Below are 22,253 nucleotides of genomic sequence, written 5' to 3'. Positions count from 1 at the left end.
CTTCCATGCAGCCAGGGAGAGAGGAGAGGAGAGGAGATAGGCCCAGTAGCTAAAGCTGTCTTTTCAGCCCCTGCTCCCGCTCGGTCTATCTGAGATACACAGCAAGCGGAGGTGTCGCTTTTCCGCTGGCATTTCGGACAGTATCTACTTATAGACGAGAGGAAAAGAGAAAAGAAAAACAGAAGGGGTATTATCAGGGAGGGATGAGAGCAGCAAAGGCATTTTGTCTTTTTATTCCCCTCCTAAGCCCTGGGCTTTGCTCCCAATCCGATTGGTCGATACGGCCAGGGATGTAAATGAAATGCAAAGAGGAATAAGGCTGGCTTCCCATCTCCAGTGTGTGTGTGCCCCCCTCTGTCCCCCGCCCCTCTCTCTCTCTAACTCGCTCTCTGGCTGTTTTGGTGTTGTGTTTCTGTCTCCCATTCACAGACTTGCTGCTCTCCCTGTTTCTATCTCACCCTCACTCTTCCTCACCCCCCCCCCCCCGCTCCATCCCTTCCCTCTCGCTGGCTGGGCTCACAGCTCTTATCTCCTCAGACGCCCCACATTCCAGCGTTGCCGTGGCTCCCTGCCTGCATCCACGGTCACGGCGATTCCATGGGTTCCCACAATCCTCAGCAGCTTGCTGATTTAGGGTGGGCAACTGACTCTCAGAGAAAGCAGAGAGGAGAGGAAAAGAGGGGTTAGGGAAAGACAGGGCGAGAGGGTGGGAGAGAGGAGAGGGATGGCAGAGAGGAGGACAGGAAGGAAGCAAAGCAAGACTCGCAATAAAAAACAAAGCAAAATGTGATGAACACACAAACAATAACATATGAAGTTATAATAAAGTTAAAGGAATTATGCTTTCACTGCTTCATAACAACACAGCGAGTATATCAAGAAAACATTCTCCAAAGAATGTAAGAAAATGGACTCTTTATTGGTAAATTTTCATTTGTAGAAAATGAACAATATTCTTCTTTTACGAGGGCAAACCGGTCGGTCCAATCACAACAGCCATAAACCAGGCCCGCAGACAGACACGCTGAATTACATTCTGAGGAAACGACACAAGCTCACCCCTTCATTAGATTCCTAGTGGAATATCACACTGACATCTCCCAGCCTGAACACACATCAGAGCGACACAAAGGTGCTGCAACATCTCTGACCTCAACATTCGTGAGGCCAGGAATCCATTAAGCTGAGAATTTGTAGATTGTTGCATGTTTACACGAGTCCCTGAGAGTTACTTTGACTTTATCCTCCTCTGATGATCAAAGCACTTTGCTTTCCAGTGTGTGTCAATCTGCTTATTGACCGTGATTTTGTGTGTGGCTACGTTCTGGAAGGGGAAAGGCTTGGATGGAGCTTTAAGCATACGCACGCACATGCAAACGCAAATCAACACACAAACACACCTCTAAAAGGGTCTCTGGCATTGTGACATTTCACATAAATCCATGAGGGATTACCGCCCTGCTGTCAGGAAGGAACAGTGGGAAAAACACTCATCTAATCCATTAGTTTGAAACATTTAAAGGACCATCCAAGATAGACGGATGGACGGATAGAGGGTGTGCTGATGATGGGACGTGAGGACAGTGTGGCACAAGTCTGTCCCAGATTAAACGGGAACTAATCCTCCATTTCTGCCCCAAAATTGTGTTTTCCTCAATCTCAGCCTTTTCGTCCTAATGGGAGAGAAATAGAGCAGGCAGGCACAATAATCACCACGTTAAAAGCTGTGAGAGCAGAAGAGGAGGAAAATTAATGAGATGCAGAGATAAAGCAAGGGACTGAGTGAAGGAAGGGAACAACTTGATTGGGGTCAGCCAAGGCTTCCAAAGGTTGAGCCATGTCCCTAAAGCACTCATGGGTCAACTGTCGACATTCTTCCAGTTAAGGTGGTTCAGTCCTTTTCCTTCCATCCTGTCTGCACTCTTCTGTTTGATGTGTGCATCAGCAGCCGAAACCTGGAGTCAAAGAGTCAAAGTGTGTATTTACAGTGAGCCTGAGATCAAGACTCGCTTAATGGTCCAATATGTAGATGTTAGTGTGAAAAGCCTTTAGTGTGAGGAATAATCTGATCCCCAAAGTCAGTCCACTAAATAATTAAGGCAATTTAAACAAGTCTGTTTTGCCAAATACTTCACCAAACACCACATTAATATCCTCCATCTTTGTGGAGCTTAGTTCAGTCTTTGTCCCAGGAGCTTTCCACACTCGTGTGTCAGCTCCATGTGGATCTCTCTGGACCTCGTCATGGGGTTTGCCTCTGGCGCTGATGGAGTCGTTCTCTCTCTTTGAGCAGGTGTGCGATAGCAGAGCGGATGGCGGGCGCCTGGGGGTCCGTGTGTTCCTTCTCTAAGTAGAGAGTAAAGTGTCGAGCGCTGCAGGTCAGCAGGCTGTCTGGACTGAAGCCCTGCTGACCTGAATGGAGGAGCCTCTCACAGGCCAGAGCCAAGTTCTTGTCCCAGTTTGGAGGGTAGTCTGAGTGAGCCTCAACAAGCTCCTTGTACAACTGCAGGGGCACATGGTGACAGACAGACAGGGGAGGGGGGGGAGGGGGAGAAAGACAGATGCATTAAAACTGAAGTACTCACATGCAACAAGGTAACTGAACTATTATGATAACAGTGTTGTTGCATGTTTGTCGGGGTCAGACTCACAGTGTAAGACAGAGCAAAGAGGCGAGCTTTCCCCTCTCCCTCCATCTTTTCTGCCAGGTCAAACAGAAAGAAAGCCGTCTTCATCCTGAAAGAAAGCACACAGGCTCAGGGCTAAGTGCTGGATGGATGAGCCATGCAGATCCACACTCTGAGACGCAGCAGTCCAATGGAGTGATTTATGTAGATGCTGCTACCAAATACAACGTACATGTAGATGCTCCACCACACAAGACTGCTTTATGGAGATGTTGTAGCAGGCCGGGGTGCGTCGTGACACAGCTTTTATCTGCACACTAAAGTCTATAGCCCATTCTAACCAGTATCTACAGTGAAACCTTGACCTTACCTGGCTTGCCACATCTCCTCATTAGCAACACGCTCCCAGGACCCAGGATGGAAACTGTACAGACACAGGAAACACGTTTGTTAATCTGAACAGCTTCAGATCTGGGCTTATGCAGAGTTCCACTAACTATAAACGATTATTCATATGAAGATATGGTTCCATTCAACTCTGCAGGGTTTTAAACACTTCATGTCAGTGACTGAGCAACAATACCAGCTAGCACATTAGACATGGAGTAAATCATATCAGGCTTTTTTCATTTGTTGTGACTTGGTGCTGTAAACACTTGACCCCTTCTTCAAGAAAATATATTTCAGTGGAATAAGCTAATATATGGCTTGGGGGCATTGGCAGACACACTTGTCGCGAGGGTGCAGGAAATAATGTCACAGTATTCAGCTGTGGAATCTGAGTGAATGAAGAGCTGCTGGCAACAGGAACAGAATATGCAGCTTTGACTAATTCCACTTTTGACACAGTTATTGACACAAGGCAATAAGAAAGTTATTATTTTTTATCATCAGTCTAATCTCAAATGGATGAGGGCATAATGTCATACTCTGGTTGAATTCACAATGGAGCACAGCAGAGAGAACAGAGGGAAACATCGCTGAGGGAAACTGTGGCGTCTGTGACAGTTTGACCAAAGGCTACAGAGAGAAGGCGAGCATGTCTGCTGCTGATGATGAAGTCCACGGTTTGAATTGAAATAGTAAAGTTTATTTTCTGTCTAAGTAAATATTTCTGGTGTGATCCAAAGATCCTGAAAGGTTTGAAATGATGTTGAAAATGATTTCATTCTATGCCTGATCAACACTTATCATGCTGTGTGTGTGTGTGTGTGTGTGTGTGTGTGTGTGTGTGTGTGTGTGTGTGTACCTATTGTGTGGCTCGCTCCAGTTGTAAAGGTTTCGGGTGCGACGGGCCCAGTCCTCCGGGTGAAACTGCTTCTGAACAGGCACCAGGTACTCACATACACCTAAGGGCCAGCGAGAGAAGCTGCGCTCCCAGCTTGTATCTCCCTCAGGCAACCCGATACAGGAAAACACGGGCCTCCTGCAGAAAAACACATAAAAAGCACACACAGGCGCACACGTACAAAATCAGATAGCAGCCAAACACCATTCACACTCTCAACCAGCAGCTTTCAAACATCACTCAGTCTCACCCCAGGTAACTGCAGATGAGACTCCATGTGGGTTAACTCTAATACTTTTCCTCATAGCCCAACACCTTCTACCTTCCCTCCAGCTTCATGCTGCTCTCCAAAGGCTCCGGCCCCAAGGGTTAATCCCACAGGTCAGCGTTACCCCACTGGAAGAAAGGCACGTTGGCCTAGCAAACACTGCCCCCTGGTGGGCCTGGTATTAACAGGTCTCCTGCCCATTTCTGGGTGACGGACCCTTGTGGAGGACTGAGCGCTGAGACCAGAGAGCCACAATCAGCCGGCGAGAGGCGGACTGAGACCAAATCAAATAGATTAGTCCATTTCTGCAGTTCATCAAAGTGCTCTATGGGCTTATCTCCTCCCTGCACTCACGGCTGTGTGAACCATTCCACTGATCTCGGCCTCATTAGATCACCCACTTGTTCGTTTAGGCCCATTGTCGCCCTCCTTATTCACTTTCTTTGAGTGTTATACCACTCCATTTATCTGTTCATTCCACCCTTTTATTCTCTCTATTCGCTCCCTCTGTCTTAGCTCCTTACTGTGTGTTGTGTGAGAGGAACTGCTCCAGACTGAAGGTGCCCTTCCCTTCAGGATCGACCGGGTCCCACCAGAGGCCTGGAAAGTGAACCCCAGGGTAGTGCTGCCCAAGTCTGGCCACATACCAAGTGTACGTCATCATCTACAGGAAGAGAAGCGCCAAGATGAGAATTAGCTTTTATCCAACAAGTATCCTATAAAGCCAGTCAATCAAAGCAAAGAATGTTTTAATTTCAAGTTCAAGCCACCTAAATCTACACCTGAATTGTTTTCATATGTAAATACAGCTCTGAGATCAATCATCTAACGCTCTAGGTGAGTAATATTATGTTGTTGCTTTACATAGAAAAGAGAAAAGACATCCCTGACCTCCTGGTCCACCAGGCGTACATCCGGCCGCACACTTTGGCAGTAGTGTAGGTAGCGCAGGGAGTTTCCAGGCAGATCTCCTCTGGTCAGGATGATGGCGTTTGCTGGGACCGAGGCCAGAAGCTCCCTGCCGAACTTCTCCACCACAGCGTTCCTGCTCTGGTCACACTCTCTACCAACATCACCACAATACGGTAGATTAACGTTAAAACAATCATGGATGTGTGTATAATTCCTCAGAAGTGTGTGGACGTGAGTGTATTCCTGTTTGTATGTGCGCATTAAAGATGCTCTGGGGGTAAATTGTCAGTGGCCCCGCCCCATCCGCTCTGCAACGGGCTCTGACTGCCTATCTAATCGCAGGGAGACAGGTGTGATGGGGCAGACAGCACGGGCCACGCTCTCCCCCTTGATCAAAGCCGCTCAGTGATGGCAGCCTGGCACTCCCCGGCACTGTGCCGGTGTAATCTGCCTTCTCGGACAGCTCACATCTCAGCCTGAGCTCTGCGAGTGGAATCCATGTGCTAACCGTGCCTCTCTTCAGCCCCGACCGTGGGGTGAGTGTAGAGAAACCTGACATGTGGAGTTCAGACCTCCCGTATGAAGCGCAGAGGAGAAACAAATCGGGTTGACTCAGGGAAAACTAATGCACAGGGATTTACGCCGGAACAAGAATAAGAGAGTCTTCATTCCGCTTTAAACTATACAGAAGTACGTGAAAGTAAGTCGAGACACATTTGGAGACACATTTGGACAACCAAAGCTAAAGCTCAACACAAAAACACTATTTGTAATTCTCAACACTCTGCAGCACTAAACTATAGACATAAAATGGCCGTTTGGCTCTTCAGTCCAACCAGCAGAGTCTTTTCTTTATTAATTTAGTTATGTGTGTGGAATCCTCACCTGTGGTTGGTGTGCACCATATGTGCCAGCAGAAATATGGTGAGGGCCCAGCCTGTGGTCTTCCACAACCCCCCACGGCCCAGCCTCCTCTCCAGCCCAGTGTGTGTGCAGCTCAGGCCCAGGCCTGCCAGCAGACACAGTGCAGCATCGCTCTGCAGCCAGAAGCGCTCAACCTGCAGGGATGAAGAGTGAGAGGGGTATTTTACTCATAGATGTAGGAAGTGACAGTCATTTAAGTTTGGAGTCCCAGGTTCTCAGCTGGAAACATTCCAGGACGAGCTAGAGGGGACAAAATGCGGTGTACAGAACCGCATTCATACAGAACACACACCTGATCTGCAGGGAAATTCATACAAAACTAGACAGTGGACACAAGCACATTGAGTGAGGGAGGTTAGGTTCCACAGCTTACCACGCCCAGGAGTAAGGGTTTGCTGACGTCCAGGTTGGCTCTCCAAGCAAAAAACAGGGAGTAGACCGTCGTCATGGCAGCCAACTGCCAGGACACCGAGCGGCACGTCCTACAACAGAGAGGACCGTGTGAGCAGACGTCATTCACACACTGCTCTGAAATATTCACCCACCTTTTCAGGAGGAGTTTAGTGAAATCATTTTGAAATATGTTATGTTGAGAAATCAAGCCGGTAACTCCATGACTTTCTACTGCAATTTGCAATGTTAGAGAATGACCTTTTGCTTTTTCACGTGTGTGTGTTTGTGTGTGTGTGAAGTGGAGTTATCAAAGGGCACTCCAGGAGAGGGGGGGTGCATGTGGTGGCCTACAGAGAGGTTTTACTGCCCGGGGCTTCACTTTGCTTTATCAGTGCCACCCGACAGACCTCAGCAAGGCACCACTGTAATGAATTACTGGATCAAACTGCCACACTGCCACAAACACACACACGTACAAGCATTTACTTATTGACTTGCACAACACGAACACTTTTTGAAAATCCCAAAACAAAGTCATACATCAACTCTGCTTCATTTGAATGTGACCTCAACAGCTTGACAGTTGGGTGCCTGCGAGTTTTTTGTGTTCTTTTTTCACAAGCGCAGCATTTTGTCACTGGTTTTTGTTCCCCGTGTCTCACCTGGGGGGGGGATTAGATCATATGTTTCTATATCAGCTGAGTTGTGTGTGTATGTGTGACAGTGTTTAGTGTGTTGCATCGTGGCGTCGAGCTCGTCCTACCTATCCCACGAGGAGAGGAGCAGGCCCATTCCAGCCAGCACCAAAACAGGAAGTGAGAGGTCTGATACGCAGTGGTCCAGCTGGGCCCTGATGCATGCACACACACAAAAATACCAAAGCATAAGATGCATATCAAATACAAACTCAGTCCAAAACCATTGCTCTTAACCCTTAAAATACTACTCCAAATATTAAAATATTCCCAAATTCACCAATTTATAAATGAGTGGTGAGATGAGAAATGGATTTGTGGTTCAGACTTTGCTAAGACGAGATGCTCGGTCTGGCTCAAAAACGCTTTGGTCAGAGAGATAGAATATGTAATAGTGTGTCGGGTTTTCACGCTTCCAAAAAATCAAGGACACCAATTATTAAAGGCCCTCCATCCCCTCTCTGAACAAACTCCTTGGATTGTGAGTTCCTCCTTTGAATCGGATTGACAGATACGAATGACTGTGTCATCCACCCCCTGCTGCCCCATCCTCTCGCCACAGCGCCTGTCAGTCACAGAGCACTTGCTCAGAGCAGAGAGATAGTTTCCTGCCTCTTCCTTAATGCCCATCTCTATTTGACAGCTTATTGAGTCCCTATATCTCCCAATGAACACTATGTGTGAACGTGCTCTCGAGTGTGTATGTGTGTGTCAGCTTCTCCAGCGGGTTTATGTCTCCAGTGTGACATGCCTGTCATGTTCGCCTCTCTTCCCCATCTTGAAGGTGTTCGTGTCCATCAAGCAGTGGGGGTGATGGGAAGAGGTGGGCGCCTGGCAGAGGGGGGCTGGAAGTGGGGGGTCTTAAAGACGCACATACACCCCACATCCCGTCAGCTGGAGGAAGATACCAGGAATGGGATGACTGTGGTGGCAGTGGTGGTGCTGGATGGGAGGGAAAGGGGAGTAGGATGGAAGTGGTGGGTGGATGGGGGGGGGTTGGAGTGGAAAAATACAATTCCGGCTCTTTTGCTGTGTCTGTCATCACAGCTTGTCACGCTTAAACAGCAGAGCTGAGTGATCATTCCAAACTGCTGGAGAAACAGAACACAGCGATTTGGCCCTCTTAGCAGGTTCAGTTCTGCTTTGATGGGAGACAGTGGAATGAGAAGAACAAAAGCTGCTGGGGAGGGGAGGAGAGGAGGGAGAGAGATGGGCTGCAGAAATGACTCTGGGCTCTCAGAATGTATTGTGCATCTGAGGTTAAAGCTATGTAACACACCAGAACCAATGCAAAGTGTGGCAGAGTGTCCAGCTAGAGGAGCGGCGTGTGTGTTCCAAACAAGATGAAAGGCTGAAGGCAATCATATAAGGAGGTCATTCTCACCGTAACATTGTCGTCAAATTCGCAGAGCTGTCAGTCTTTGCCTGTAAACACAGTGAGAGTAGAACTAAAAAAGGCCATCAGACATACAGTACATATTAGACCCTTACAACAACAAAATACGCAATATTTTGCCTAAGGGTGGAGAAAAAGTACATTTTGTACCTAAATGAAAAGGTGATTGTGCTGTGAGGAGCACTGTGTTTGCCCAGAGATAATCAAATTCAGTAATAATTCCGTATTTGAGGACCATGATAATCCATAAAATATTTAATGGACATCCAAGTATGAGCTACAGGAAAGGTGGCCGTCTGTCTGTAGGAGTATTATATTGCATATGTGGAAGTGTTGGACTGACACTGTCAACAAGCTACAGCCCAGCTACAAACTGCATGTATTATTTGAGGGCCCATACCAGGCTGAAGGTTCCATATTCAGCCCTCAGCAGGTGGGTCAACAGGCCGGAGAGTGTGGTCTGGTCCCCCCAGCTCCAGCGGGCTGTGTTGAGGTAAGAGGAGACGGGCAGGTAGACGTAGGGAAGAAAGCCTCCAAGGAAACACGCCGCCAGAGACACAAGGAGACGCAAAGACAGCTCCTGTCAAGACCACATGGAAAAGAGTTTTCGTATTTATCTCAAGCAAGTATACAGTATAACAGTTGTCTATAGTAGCCTACTTGACCAGACATTAGGGACATTAGATCTTGTAACAAGCTACTTTCTGATTAATTTAGCGTATAAAGCATATTGGATTGGATGACTGTGACATCATAAGGTGGGATAAGATGATTTACTTGTGTTGTGTACTGAAAAGTAAACAATTTGGAATTGTGCATGGAACCAATAAATATAGGTCTCAGGCGTACACACAGGGTCCAGACCCAGAGCTCACCCGGTGACAGCAGAGTCTGTAAAAGACCCAGGGAACGATGATGAGCACATACAGCACCAGAGTGTGTTGGTTACAGAGCCCCAAGCCACAGCACAGTGCGCCCCAGTGTGCAACCTGAAAAGGTGTAGCAGTGTGAGTAAGATATGAGGAAAAATGACTTCATCAATCTGAACCATGGTGGCGTTGAGCTGGGCTGTGTTTACCTTCCTCCTCTGGGTGGCATCTTCAGCACAGTGAAAGCTGGCAGTCAAAAAGAAGAGGAGACCAACAAAGAGGTTGTTCAGAGTGAAGACCTCAGCCACCACAGCCCACTGCCAACTCAGCCTGTTCACTGCAAACAGCCCTCCAGCCAGAGCCGCTCCTGGACCAGGTCCTGCCAGCCTGGGAGGTGGAAGTAAGACAGGAGAGTTAGAGACATCCACAAAACTCAGCTAGTGGGGAGACATAATGAGCCTGATGAGAAGAAAACACTATTTAGATATTTTGACAAATTAGTTTGCGATTACACCAGCAGCTTCACCGTTTGGAATCTTCCTGCAACCAAAGTTTGCTTCTTGGGCAAGACCTTGAAAAACACTCACTGAATTGGGCCACTAATGCATCACAAGAGCTTCCTCCCCAGCAGCCGGTTCATCTCAAGCAGACTGTTAAAGAAAGCGCGGCGGTAGAGATAGGACTTTATCCTCAGCTACTTAAATATAATGTGTGCACAAAAGTTTTCCGCCTCCTCCTCCTCTCCTGTACTGTCTCCATCTCTTTAGTGGTAATTGAAGCAAACTTGGGATAATCTGCCATACGCTAAGACCCACCACTTACTAAAATCAGAGACAGAGGAGGAGAGAGGCGACAAATGATGGGGAGGGGAAGGGAGAGAAAAGGGAAACACTGCAGAGAAGTGTGTGCATTAAGGGGCGAGACTGCGCTGGATGAAGGATGAAATATAGAAAAAGGGAAGGGAGAAAAAAAAGTTCAAGAAGAGAGGGGAAAAAGGGAGTGGGGGGAGGGAGGGGGGGAGCAGCCCAGTCCCCGGCACGCTGGCTCTGAAATATGAGCAGGCTCGACAATTAGGGAAGTCAGGCAGTATGGCCCTTTCCGCCATTGTGTGGAGTGGCTTAGAGTCCTCATCAGCCTATCAGCTAACTGACAGGCAGAGAGCTGCTCTATTCAGCACCGCAGATACAAGCTGCAGGCCAAACGGCTGCCAGGTCCCTTATGACCCCACAATCCCTTGCCGGTGACAGCTTCAAGCTCCATAGCAAATTAGGCGCTCTCACATTACAATCGCAGAAGACAGATTCCATTAACGGTATCTGAAATTGAGTAGAGAGCAGGCCCGTTATCAGACCTGACTCATAAGCACCGCCATTAATCACAAGGCATGATACCATTTATACATTTCCAGCTCTCTGCCTGCCGCTGTGATAGTCAGCCACAAAAGGCCTGATGAGACTTAGGCTAAGGGAACAATGGAGCTTTCTGAGGAAAGCGCGGTAAATCAGGAAAAAAGGAAAGGGAGAGCGAGAGGAGGGCAGGGGAGAAAGAAAAAAAAAATCTTGCTCGCCGACTACTTCCCCCTTTTTTTCCTTGGGTTTTCTCTCTCCTTCGCTCCACTATTTTCTTCTGCGTTTGGAGCGCGGCAAAGCTCGGTGAATGAGGATGTATATCCATGCGAGCGAGTGTGTGTGTGTGTGCGGTGGAGGGTGGGGGGAGGCGGTGATGGGGCGTCTGGTCTTAATAAGAGATAGCGGCTTCTTTCTCACTGCGCTGCTCCAGGAATTAGTTGTAACTTGAAGGAAAGATGAAGGAGGTTGGCGGGGGTGCAGGGGGGGGATGTGCGGGTGCAGATGGGGACTTTTGCTGAGGTGTAGAGACCCCCCGCACCCACAATTCTACCTCCCTGCATGACAATTAACCCATAGCTCAAACACTTAGCAGGGGGGCTGGTTTTGGGGTGGGAGAGGGTGCTGGGGGGGGGGGGGGGGGACGACCGGTCGAGACTGTTAGACCAAGTCTATTCTGGCTTCTGATAACTAAGCAGGACTCATTCTCTCACACACACACACACACACACACACACACACACACACACACACACACACACACACACACACACACACACACACACACACACACACACACACACACACACACACACACACACACACACACACACACACACACACACACACACACACACACACACACACACACACACACACACACACACACACACACCTTACTTCTCTATTCTCCCCGAGTGCCTGACAAATCTCCCTGTTAAAGCTTGTCAGTCCGCAGGAGCCTAGTGATGTGTGTACAGTGTCGCTGTAAATGACCTGTCTGTCTGCACGAGACCACCTGGGTCCCAGTCAGCCTCTCCAGCTCTCTCAGTTCATTCTGCAGGCTGGTTGCTCCCTGGGAAGTCTGATAAAGCTGCAGACATTCTGACACCAGTGTGGCCATGCTCCCTCCCTGTTATCAGGAGTCAAAGCGGTGCAGGATGCTCCTGTGCTGTAATGTTGTGGCTCAGTGACAATGCCCTGGTTGAGACATGGCAGAAGAATAACAGGATTGACAGGAGGACTGTTCTACTCTGAACTGATCCACCCTGACAAAATGTCTGTGTCATCACTTAATTAACAGAAGCACAAACACAGCTTGGATTAAAGTACAATTTTAAACTAAACTATTAAATAGGAGAACTGAAAATTAAATATAAAAACAATTCTACATTAAGGTTCAAAGGGAAACAGTCGGGATCAAGTGTAAATACTGAAGGACAAAGATAGCGTAAGCTGTTGTGAGCGGTGTCCCCTTCAAGGACACAGTGAAAGCTGAAAGGAATCACTTTGAAGAGTCAAAATGGGATCTGCTTCAGTTATCCAGTAACGTGTCAGAGACTTGCCAGCACCAGTCGTCGCTGCTAAATAACAGCACACAAAAAGCCAACCCCAGCACTCTGCTGTGAAAGAGGCTCCACAATAGAGCTGGCTGAGGGAGCCGGTGTCACACACCACCCCGGGGAACAGACAATACTGCAGCTGTGCCATCGCAGATCAGCGCCACGCTGCTCTCTAACCGAGCGCTGGAAAAGAATCACACATTCCTGAAGAGGTTCGCGAGCCCGCAGAGGAGGCAGCCTGGTCCGGGCCGGGACCAGGTTTCCAGCTGGCCCTCGCAGACACCCCAGGCCGTTCCTCTGGCCAGCACACTAGACTGGGTACTTCATTATGTGCCATTATCAGTGGTAAGAGTCCAATGCAGTGCTTTAAATTCTAATGCCAAGAGAGACAAACAAGACAACAGATACAAATATGAGCTGTGAAAGCCACACAGAACTGAAGCCCTGTTTGAAAACAAACAGAGCTACACTAACATATTGATACATACATTGTGTGTGCATTGGGTTTACTTAATTTCTTGACATGATTTGGTCTGGAATTATAAGCATTCACCAAAATATCGTCACATTTTCAATATTGAGCAAATCAGTGATTTTGTCTGGCATCCATAATGTGGGATGCCAATCTTAATTTCTAGCCAATGGCCTCATTCCTGCCTCATCCAGAGTGCGACAGGGAGGCAGTCTGCTCTGACAGAGAGGAGCCGGGGCTCTGCTGCTCACACACCCCTCCTCTAGGAGAGCTCCAGTGCTCCAAGTGTGTGTAAAATTAATCACCACAATTCTACTCAAACAATACAGCCACTGACATGACAATTTCTCCCAGAATGCCATCTTAATCTCCACCCAAACACACAAAAAATTACAGGAAGAGGGGTGAAGAAGGGGGGAGAAAAAAAAAAACAATTTACAAAAATCCTGTGTTTATGCAATTCACCGAATGCCATTTTTGTTGCCGCTTTTTTCAACAAAGTCATTAGGCACACACCAGTGATACAGAAATGTAGCTGTATAGATTCCATTAACTAATTCTGGGTGAATTGTAATTGCCGAGTCTGATCCGTCTCTGTGCATGGCGCCTTATTAAGACTGCCTGTGGTGGGTGAGGAATGTAATATTGACGTCCGAAGCAGACACAATCTCGGGCCCACGGGCGAAAGGAATATTAAACTGGGTACTGTATTCTGCCGTCTATCTGGCTCCCCCTCTCTATCCCCATCCCATAGCCAGTAATGAGGAAATAACATCTTCATTAGACATCTGTTTAACTGTATTAGAGGATGGGTCCTGGGGGAAGTATTGGTTATGCTGAGAATGGGGGGGGAGTAAAGGACGACTGCTGGACTACAATATGACAGAGGAGATACTGCATAAACGCAACAAAAGCTCCATAGATTGGAGGTTTTCAAATAGACAAACCCCCTCCAAAAATAGCTCCTGCGTGTTTAATAGACAGCAGCAATGTGTGGACTTCATATTGCCACTTGGGATGAAGATTTTCTCCGAGCAGAGCAGATGTGAGAGGGAGGGGCAGTCTTGCCACCTGCAGGGAGAGGTGAGAACATTATCCAACAAAACAACGCCGTTCAGCTGTTCGAGACAAGAGTGCCATCGAGGTCTGCAATAACAAAACAACGCAAGATAAATTACAATTCCTCCCTGCGTGCACGTAGGTCCCCAGATGACCCTGACAAGGTACACATAACCTCCCAGCTACCCCACCCCTGTGGAAAAACAACCCACCTGAGTGGGCAGAGCAGGGCGGGGAGGGAGCGTACCATCAGGACCATATGGTGGAGGTCCTTATAAGGAACTGGGGACGCAGCACCAGGCAAGGGATGGCACGGCGCCCGCCCTCCGGTCCATTGAGGTATCAGCTGTGCCACATGGGCCAGCTCTTGGCGGGGGAGCCTCTCGCAGGTGTGCATTTTTGTTTCAACGGCCGCCAGGGAAGGGAGGGGCAAGACACATTCGCTGTGCTTCAACAGTCGCGTTATGTAATCAGGCGATCGAAAACAAAGTGAGAAAAGTGCTGATGGCTGAGCACCGCTACGCCGGCTTTCTTCTCTAGTGGCTTGTCGGCGCACCGGCACGCCGGTCCCCGGCTTCTCAGGATAAGCTCGGGAATGGAGAGAATTTCCTCTCAGGTAGCGGAGATTCAGAGCAGCTTTGGCAGATAAACAGTGAAACGAGAGATTATCCCTCTATGGAGAGTGAGTACATTCCTCCAGAGACTGGTGGTTCAGGCCTTTAGCGAGCCCCGGGGCCAAATGTTTGTTTCTATGAAGCGCCGAGTGAGATAGATGGTAATTATCATTTCGGCCACCATCCTCAAAGGCTTGTCAGGCCATGGTGTGAAAACATAACAAGACATGCAATTTGGCCATCAAACCATGTGATCAAGCCAAGAGAGCTGTAACTGACAAATCAAAGGGAAGCTAAGTGCAACGTTTCAACTAATGTGACTTCCAAGCCTATCAACTTACATTCCCACACATTACACACGGCAATCTGGCGGACTAATTTAAATTGATACATCAAAGGCTTGCCATGTTGGGTATATTCCAGATGAATTTCAAGGTCTTACAATTACATATTGGAGGGAAACTGCCTTCAAGTACTCATATTAACTTTAATGTATTTCACCACATGAAAATAATGACACATAGCAATGATTTGTCTTTTAAAAAAAAATAACTAATAAAAATATAACTAAGTTCACTTGTGTATTTCCCTGCCTTTGCCCCTTTGAGGCGGACAGACTGGTGTCACTGTAAGGACAGAGCAGGTATGTCAACTGGTCAGTTTTGGCATTTTATCTGACGAACAGGCCTGGCCAGAGGACCCCTGCAGAGCTGTAGCTTGACAGCCATGCCAATCATCTTGGTACGGCTGAGGCACCCAAGCCTACCGATGCCAGAACCAGGAAGGAGGCCTTGACCATCCGGAAACACCCCTCCCTCCCCCTCATCATCCGTTGCCCTCACCAATAACCCCTCCACCCTTCAAGCTTCACCAGGCCAAGACTGCCAGCTGAGCCACGGCCACAGGCCCAAACTGGCTCCATCATAACAAACCCTTTATGCTTGTTTACCATATTAAAATCATAAATTATACAGTCGTACCTAGGAGCTCATGGGATGTGACTGTGTAGCAACCATCAGCCCGTAGGCAGAGGGGGGGGGCTTCACTTGACCAAAATCCAAATTTGGATCTAAATCCCCACAGATTACAAACAGGGCTGCAGTTAACATGAACAGATCCAAATATCACCACGACTCCATGGATATGTGCTGCTCTCAGAATACAGTAACAGTCAGTAATCTGGCCAATAACTGAATCCAACACACCGGTTGACCTATAACTGACCGAGAGGATTAATCTCAGGAGGTCAATAAGAAGGTGAGGGAAAGAGATGGGTAGTGCCGGTCTTCTCTTTCCTCTCTCTCTTTCTCGGCTCTCTCCTGGGCAGAGCGGTTGATTGTGGCACTTTTTGATTCACCTCTGAGAAGCAGTAAGGCAGGGCAGAGTCCAGGCTCGGAGCCAGTGCCCTGGGGAGCGTTTCCTCCATAGCCCCTGCCCTCCTCCAGCAGGGCTGACCCCGCAGCCTGACCTACCCTGGACCACCTGCCACCTATCGCCATCCGGCCAAGCACAGGAAGTAGGCCCAGTACAGCCCACCTGGGAAAACATACAAGACTTTATCATGTTTCACAATTCTTACTCTGGACGTTAGACGTATAAGAAATGCTTACTTATGCTGCAGTATGCGACAGTAAGAACAGCAGGGTGAAGCACAGGGTTGTGGATGGCATTGCAGAGGCGGTAAGGTCATGAAAGAGGAAAGCACTCTTTCATGACCGAGCGAGGGGTGAGGTGGTGTTAGAGATGGGAGAAGGAGGAGCAGAGTAACGATCCTCTTCTTCTCAGACCCAGGAGGGAAGAAGGGGGGGGGGATTAGAAATCGTGCCATGTCAGGATTGGGAGCATGCTGGGCAGTGGGGGTGGGCCAGAGCGCGGGGACTTTAAGGTGCGGGGGGGGGGCGGAGGGCGCAATAATTGTGACATACATACACACACGCACACGCACACCGGGTGGCTGATGGGTAAACAGGCAGGACAGACTGGTGGGAAGGAGGAGGGCGGACGAGCTGTGCTCCTGAATACTGAACAGAGGATCAGGGCCAGTCAGTCAGTCAGGACCCAAAAATATCACTCTGTGGTCCAGACAGCATCAAGATGCAAAAAGTCAGCCGGTCTGAGATCTCCACTACAAAATGTGCTCTTTGTTCTTTCTTTGTTACTGCTGCCGTGTGCAGACGACCTGACTGACTCTGAATGTAACAGCTTGAGCGTGTTTCCTTCAAACAAAAATCACAGCACAGGAACAGAAGAATAACAACAACAACAACACGTCGACAAAATTGCAGAAAAGGACAAGTCTCTGCTGTACCGACCTGCAGACGGTGGCGCAGAGGGCACCGCTAGCTGCAGCCCCCAGCAGGCTGCTCATCAGGTTGACACTGTGGGCTGGAGAGAGTGAAGGCAGAGAGCACATAGCCAGGCGAGCGAACAGCGTGAAGAGGGGGTATCCAGGAGGGTGGGCTACCTACACACACACACACACAATGACAAAAGGAAGAGGCATAACCTTGACACGCAATTCACAACAACCAGGCGATGTCTAGCAGAGGTGTGGGATGTTGGAAGGTCCACATGTCTCACTTTGTTTTGAAATGATGAGGGAGGAATGTAAAGGGATGGAGAATAAAGCATGGATGTGAAAGCTAGTAAGGATATAATAACAGACGAGCAAAAACAGATGAGTTTTAAGTGTGTCATTTCCATTAGCCCTTCCTGATTGAGGGCTGCATCTTTCTGCTCTTCTGCCCTCTGCAGGTGGCAGTTTAAATGGACTGTTAACGTGCAATCATAGAAAGGAAGAAGACAGCCTGGCCTGACCGCAAGCTGACTCTGCTATGATATGGAAGCCCTTGTCTGTCTGTCTGTCTGTCTGTCTGTCTGTCTCTCTGTCTCTCTGTCTCTCTGTCTCTCTGTCTCTCTCTCTCTCTCTCTCTCTCTCTCTCTCTCTCTCTCTCTCTCTCTCTCTCTCTCTCTCTCTCTCTCTCTCTCTCTCTCTCTCTCTCTCTCTCTCTCTCTCTCTCTCTCTCTCTCTCTCTCTCTCTCTCTCTCTCTCTCTCTCTCTCTCCTTTTCCTCTGGCCTCTTCCCAAGGACAGTGCAGCTCCCCAAAGCCCACAGTACGGCATGCGATGCTTACCAGCCCCAGCCTCCAAACCACCTCCGAGCCGCAGTCGTTCTCGCCTGGGGGATCTCGGCAATCACAGCAATTAGCCGCTAAGTCTCCTCCACCCTGATAAGGGCTCAGTCATTAAACACAGACTCATTCCGTGGCACTGATAACATGAGCCAGCCAGCGAGAAGGGCCAGCTCCTCAAAATGAAGACAGGAAGTTGAAAGGTGGGAGTGTGGCTACCTCGCTGGTCACCTCTGACAACACAGAGGCTCCCAAACACAATAACAGCTACGCCCAAATCTGAGTGAGAGAGATTTTAGATCAAAGTGTAGATCAATAGAGATAGAAAGAGAAAGCAACCATCACAGTTGATTGATCCCAGTGGTTGGATCACACAGGCAGGTTGCTCCACTCACATGGATGAGTGAAGGGATGCTGGATAAAGGAGTGTGTGTGGTTGACAGGAATGGACAGACGTGCAGCGAAAGGACAACTGAGGGACAAAGGCCACGGGGAGCGAGGGGAAGCAGAACGCAGAGGCTCTGGGGATCAGAGGAGGGGGGGCCCAGCAGCTTGGGTCCCGGTGACGGTCTGTGAGGCTCTGGGGAGGCCTGAGAGGCAGACGGGCAGGCCACACGGACTGCAGCACTAACTGCAGGATTACTGGCATAGTGACACCGACACAGCCTCCCTAAAAGGATCACAGCGGCGTAATAAACTTTATTAAATAATAAAACTTATTATAACTGTTAACCCGATTTAGTTCATTCTTCGCGGCTTACACACACACAAAAAAGAGGGGTGGATATAATAAGCCTTATACCGTACATAAGGCAAAGCCTACAAAAGCCATCGCCTTACCATTGACTTTAATTGGATTTGAAAACGGGTTGCAAATTATAGCATTCTCTACTTGTAACTTAGTAAAATAAGTGTACAGAAAAGAAGGGAAAAACCTGTGGACTGAAAGTAAATTAATCTGCTTTCTGCCCATGCTTAATTAAACTTCCTTAATGCGTATAAGAGTTAATGAGTGAATTGATTAAACAATACAGCTAATGCTTACCCCTAGCTCACAGGCAGTGGTGATCAGCTCTCCTGTGGAAGAGAATAGAGGAGGAAATTAATGTAAACCCAATAATTATTATTAAGAGACAAGTCTGCTCCCAAAGTTTTCCCAAATCAAATACTTCCACTGGGGTTTTGCATTAATTTGCCAGGATCAAAACCTGCAAATCTTCCCAGTGTGACATTTCCTAAGCGGCACGCTCATTCTCTTCATCTCTCGCTTCTCCCCTGATGCCTCCCTCCCCTTCTCCTGCACACACACACACACAGATATAAACACACACATATACACACACACACAAACCATTAGACTCCCTCTTAAATGCTCTGTCACACAAAGACCCACATATGCTGATCTGAGAATAATGCTTCCAGTCCCATCCTCCCCGAGCATCAGGGTCCCTTCCCTTCCTCTTTCTTCCTCTGGTCTACGTGCCTCCCTTCTATTCCCACACTCGGTGTCTCAGTTTCGCCTTTAGTCCGCTGGGCACAAACACACGCTGACAGCGACGGTGACAGTCACAGAATGAGGCAAACTGTAAAACTAAGAGGCTGGTTGCACATTTTTGACAAGCTCTGTGCGCAACGCGGAGCAAAATGAAAAGAAAAAGCGCCAAATGCTATTTGAGGAAGCCTAAAAGTATCCCAGCACAAACGCATTGGTGCCAGGATGCACGCCGCGTGCTACAAATTAGTGTGATTTCCCACCAAATGTTCCCATTTCCCACTCACGGAAATTGAAATTAAATTCAGATTGAGTGAAATTGATAAATGTTTGGGTTCAAGGCGGCGCCCTCTACTGGTTATAAACAGGTACTACTACTGTCTGCCAGCCAGTTAGACCACATATATAGTACAAGCTAGACTCTGTGTGTGTGTGTGTGTGTGTGTGTGTGTGTGTGTGTGTGTGTGTGTGTGTGTGTGTGTGTGTGTGTGTGTGTGTGTGTGTGTGTGTGTGTGCGTGCGCGCAAAATAAACACAAAGCTTAAGGTATGGGATATGAATTTAGGTGACAGTAAATATGAATATATAAGATGACATATTTTAGAATATATTTGGTTTAATCCCAGTTTCAGTTTCGTGGCATTTACGCTTAAAATAGTAACGTAAGGAAAGCTAACTTTAAACAGCTTGAACATCTGTCTCGATACAGTACCATCCATTACAAAACACAGCAGCTGAACTTCAGATGCCATTAACGGCGGCGTATATTTTTTCAATCTTACACCGATACAGTGATTTATGATGACTAAATGTCTGCCACATGAGGAGCCCCTAACTCTTATCAGCCTAATGGAGCATGAAGTCAGAACTCCTCCACCTGCACTGCTTTAATGTTTCCACAGCTACACTTCACCTGGCATGAGCCGCCAGCTACCTGCCATCGTTCTCCATCACACTTCTCCTCATCCTGCATCGGGTTTCTCAATTTCCCTCATTTTCCCTGAGTGGTGACACACTTTAACACAATTCGACGCAAAACCTCAAACTAATATTGAGCCAAAACATCCGTCTCCGTGCCACAGAGACGCAGTTCTGCAGCCCCGGTGCTAAAAAGGGAAAATATTGACTCGGCGGGGTAGCAGCACAGGCGCCAAGAGTCTTTGTGATAGTGGAGCATGGGCACCCACACCAGTCTTCCCATAATCCCCATCATTTCCACACTCCACATTCCTAGACAACAGTGTACCCGCGAGGCTGCGCTCAAGTCTCTCCAGGGCACATCACACCTAAAGAGATTAGGACACAGAGACGGAGACCTGGAGAATTCGGAGGGGTGTTCAGCTGGCACTATCAGAGCGGGCATCCTGCACCGTCCCTAAACACTGTGGAGAAGGGGCTGGCCATTCTTTCAAAGGCCTCGCTCGCTAGACAGCCGCACAAACAGCGGGGCGACTCGGCGCTCCATTTCCCCGCTCTGCCGTATCTGGCCGGGTTTTCCTACGCTTTCGCTCTGCAAATGTGCATTCGTCTCTGCAGCTTGTGTGCCAGAGCGGTGCAGGCCTGTACGGCGCAGAGCCTTCATGCCCCAGGTCCACATTTGCAAGTTTGTAACCTGGCTATCACTTCTGAACACTGTTTGTAATTGTGCAAGGCATTACTTCATAAACTGCATTACAAGAGGAAAATTCACCAAGCAACGAAAAACTGTTTTGTTCACCGTATAGCTTTGTCACAGGAAAGGATATTAAATTAATGTATGTACACATGTTTAAGTGAACACGCCAATTTACTGATTCATTTACATTTTGGGACGAGTTCAGATTTTTTTTTATGTATATTAGACATACTCATATTCAAATTAAAGCCAAAAAATTATGTCCACTGATATTTAAGATTCTTCAGTGTGGCAGATTTTGATCAAACATTTACTTCATGACTCATTCATAGGAATTAGAAACAGCTAACAGCTAAATATCATCTAGATTAAATTACAGCACTTGGAAGATTGTTTGACCTTTCTGACTGAATTGGAATCATAATAGAAGATGCTTAAAATAATTCTAGCATCACAGATTATAGCTATTTCTTCTTCTATTCATTTAATTTGACACTGAATTGATCTGCATCCTTTAGCAGCTCGGGTTTGTAGTTTTATCTCTACTCGTCCATTTTTCCTGCAGGCTTTAGACGCTATGTGTGTGTGCGTGTGATGACGTGACTGTATCAGCACCACAGACAGCTCTAGTACGGCGCCACCTGATTGGCTACCCGGCTACAAACAAACCCACACATGGCTCAAAGCGGCATTAGCCGCTAGCAGGCTACTGGCTACTAGCTACCCACCTGAGTCTCCACCGGGGACTGTCCTCTGCACGCAGGGCACGTAAAGAGCCGCCACACACGCCACGGTGGCGCCCGTCAGAGCCCAGCTGCTCCTCTGACCCGCAAACATCGCGCTTTGTGGATACCGAGGAGGTCCACGGCAATATGCGGGACTCTGGCTGACTAGCTAACGTTAGCGTCCGAACGTAGCTCACATTGAGGCTATTAAACTGCGAAACACCGGCAAATATGGCGCTGACAGTACCGCACTGGAGTTAAAGTACAATACATCTACGCAAAACGGTGACTTTGTTTACTTAGCGCTGTTGCTGACGCAGGTTTGTCACTTAGCACAGGTGAAGTTCGGATCCAGGAAGTAGACGCGACTGGCCAACACAATTCTCGCGAGATTACCGTCGGGCACTGTCGTTTCTCTGTTGGAAACCTCGTAGACGCTTCAGGCTTGATTAAATCGTTATATAAATCGTTAAATAAATACAATAATACATAGTTTAAAAAGCTAAGAGTCTTTATTTTGAAGACTAAATAAGTATAAAACTATTTGTAGGTACACCAAAATATTACATTTATAAGTAGTTTTTAGCCAAGCATAAATCTGTATTTTAAAAAAGATGCTTGAAAGTAATCAAACATTTAACTATCTGAGCAAAACTGTCTTGATTTGAATAAACTTAATTTAGTTATGTGTTGCCATTTGAATTAATATAATTGGGTCTATCCTACTATTTTCTTTTGGTAGGAATTCAGACAGCAGTTAAAATTAGAGTTGTATATTTTAAATCTACAAACAGGATGGAAATATGTTGCAGTCTTTCCAACAATATGACTCAAACATGCTGCCTTCCTCCGGGTATTCTTTAGCC

At 47.7% G+C, this 22,253-nt stretch overlaps 1 protein-coding gene across 1 annotated transcript; it reads right to left on the bottom strand.

Moving 5' to 3' along the window:
* Window positions 1-893: 893 nt before the first annotated feature.
* tmem260 (transmembrane protein 260) lies at window positions 894-21,752 on the bottom strand. The gene is made up of 16 exons (XM_076167751.1): window positions 21,391-21,752; window positions 18,602-18,633; window positions 16,738-16,889; window positions 9,582-9,759; window positions 9,379-9,492; window positions 8,904-9,083; window positions 8,492-8,532; window positions 7,176-7,262; window positions 6,393-6,501; window positions 5,981-6,153; window positions 5,075-5,246; window positions 4,708-4,847; window positions 3,877-4,053; window positions 2,998-3,051; window positions 2,652-2,736; window positions 894-2,503 (listed from the first exon to the last, which is right to left on the bottom strand). The coding sequence occupies exons 1-16, from the start codon at window positions 21,497-21,499 to the stop codon at window positions 2,243-2,245; spliced, it is 2,064 nt and encodes a 687-aa protein (XP_076023866.1). The 5' UTR covers window positions 21,500-21,752; the 3' UTR covers window positions 894-2,242.
* Between the last annotated feature and the right edge of the window lie 501 nt (window positions 21,753-22,253).

This window comes from Genypterus blacodes, unplaced genomic scaffold (genome assembly GCF_046128005.1).
Source record: "Genypterus blacodes isolate CSIRO-AG114 ecotype Tasmania unplaced genomic scaffold, CSIRO-AGI_Gbla_v1 ptg000171l_1, whole genome shotgun sequence".
NCBI classification, from domain to species: Eukaryota; Metazoa; Chordata; class Actinopteri; order Ophidiiformes; family Ophidiidae; genus Genypterus; species Genypterus blacodes.
The sequence above is the reverse complement of the archived record's forward strand: the minus strand, read 5'-3'. Positions and strand labels throughout refer to the sequence as shown.

Bases quoted from the DNA above. Each gene is read 5' to 3' on its own strand.
- tmem260 (XM_076167751.1), bottom strand. From the start codon at position 21,499: ATGTTTGCGGGTCAGAGGAGCAGCTGGGCTCTGACGGGCGCCACCGTG. The intron at 9,760-16,737 runs GTCGGTACAGCA...TCCACCTCCCAG, and splicing joins CTCTGCGCCACCGTCTGCAG to GCTGGCAGGACCTGGTCCAG. The intron at 9,493-9,581 runs GTAAACACAGCC...ACACCTTTTCAG, and splicing joins ATGCCACCCAGAGGAGGAAG to GTTGCACACTGGGGCGCACT.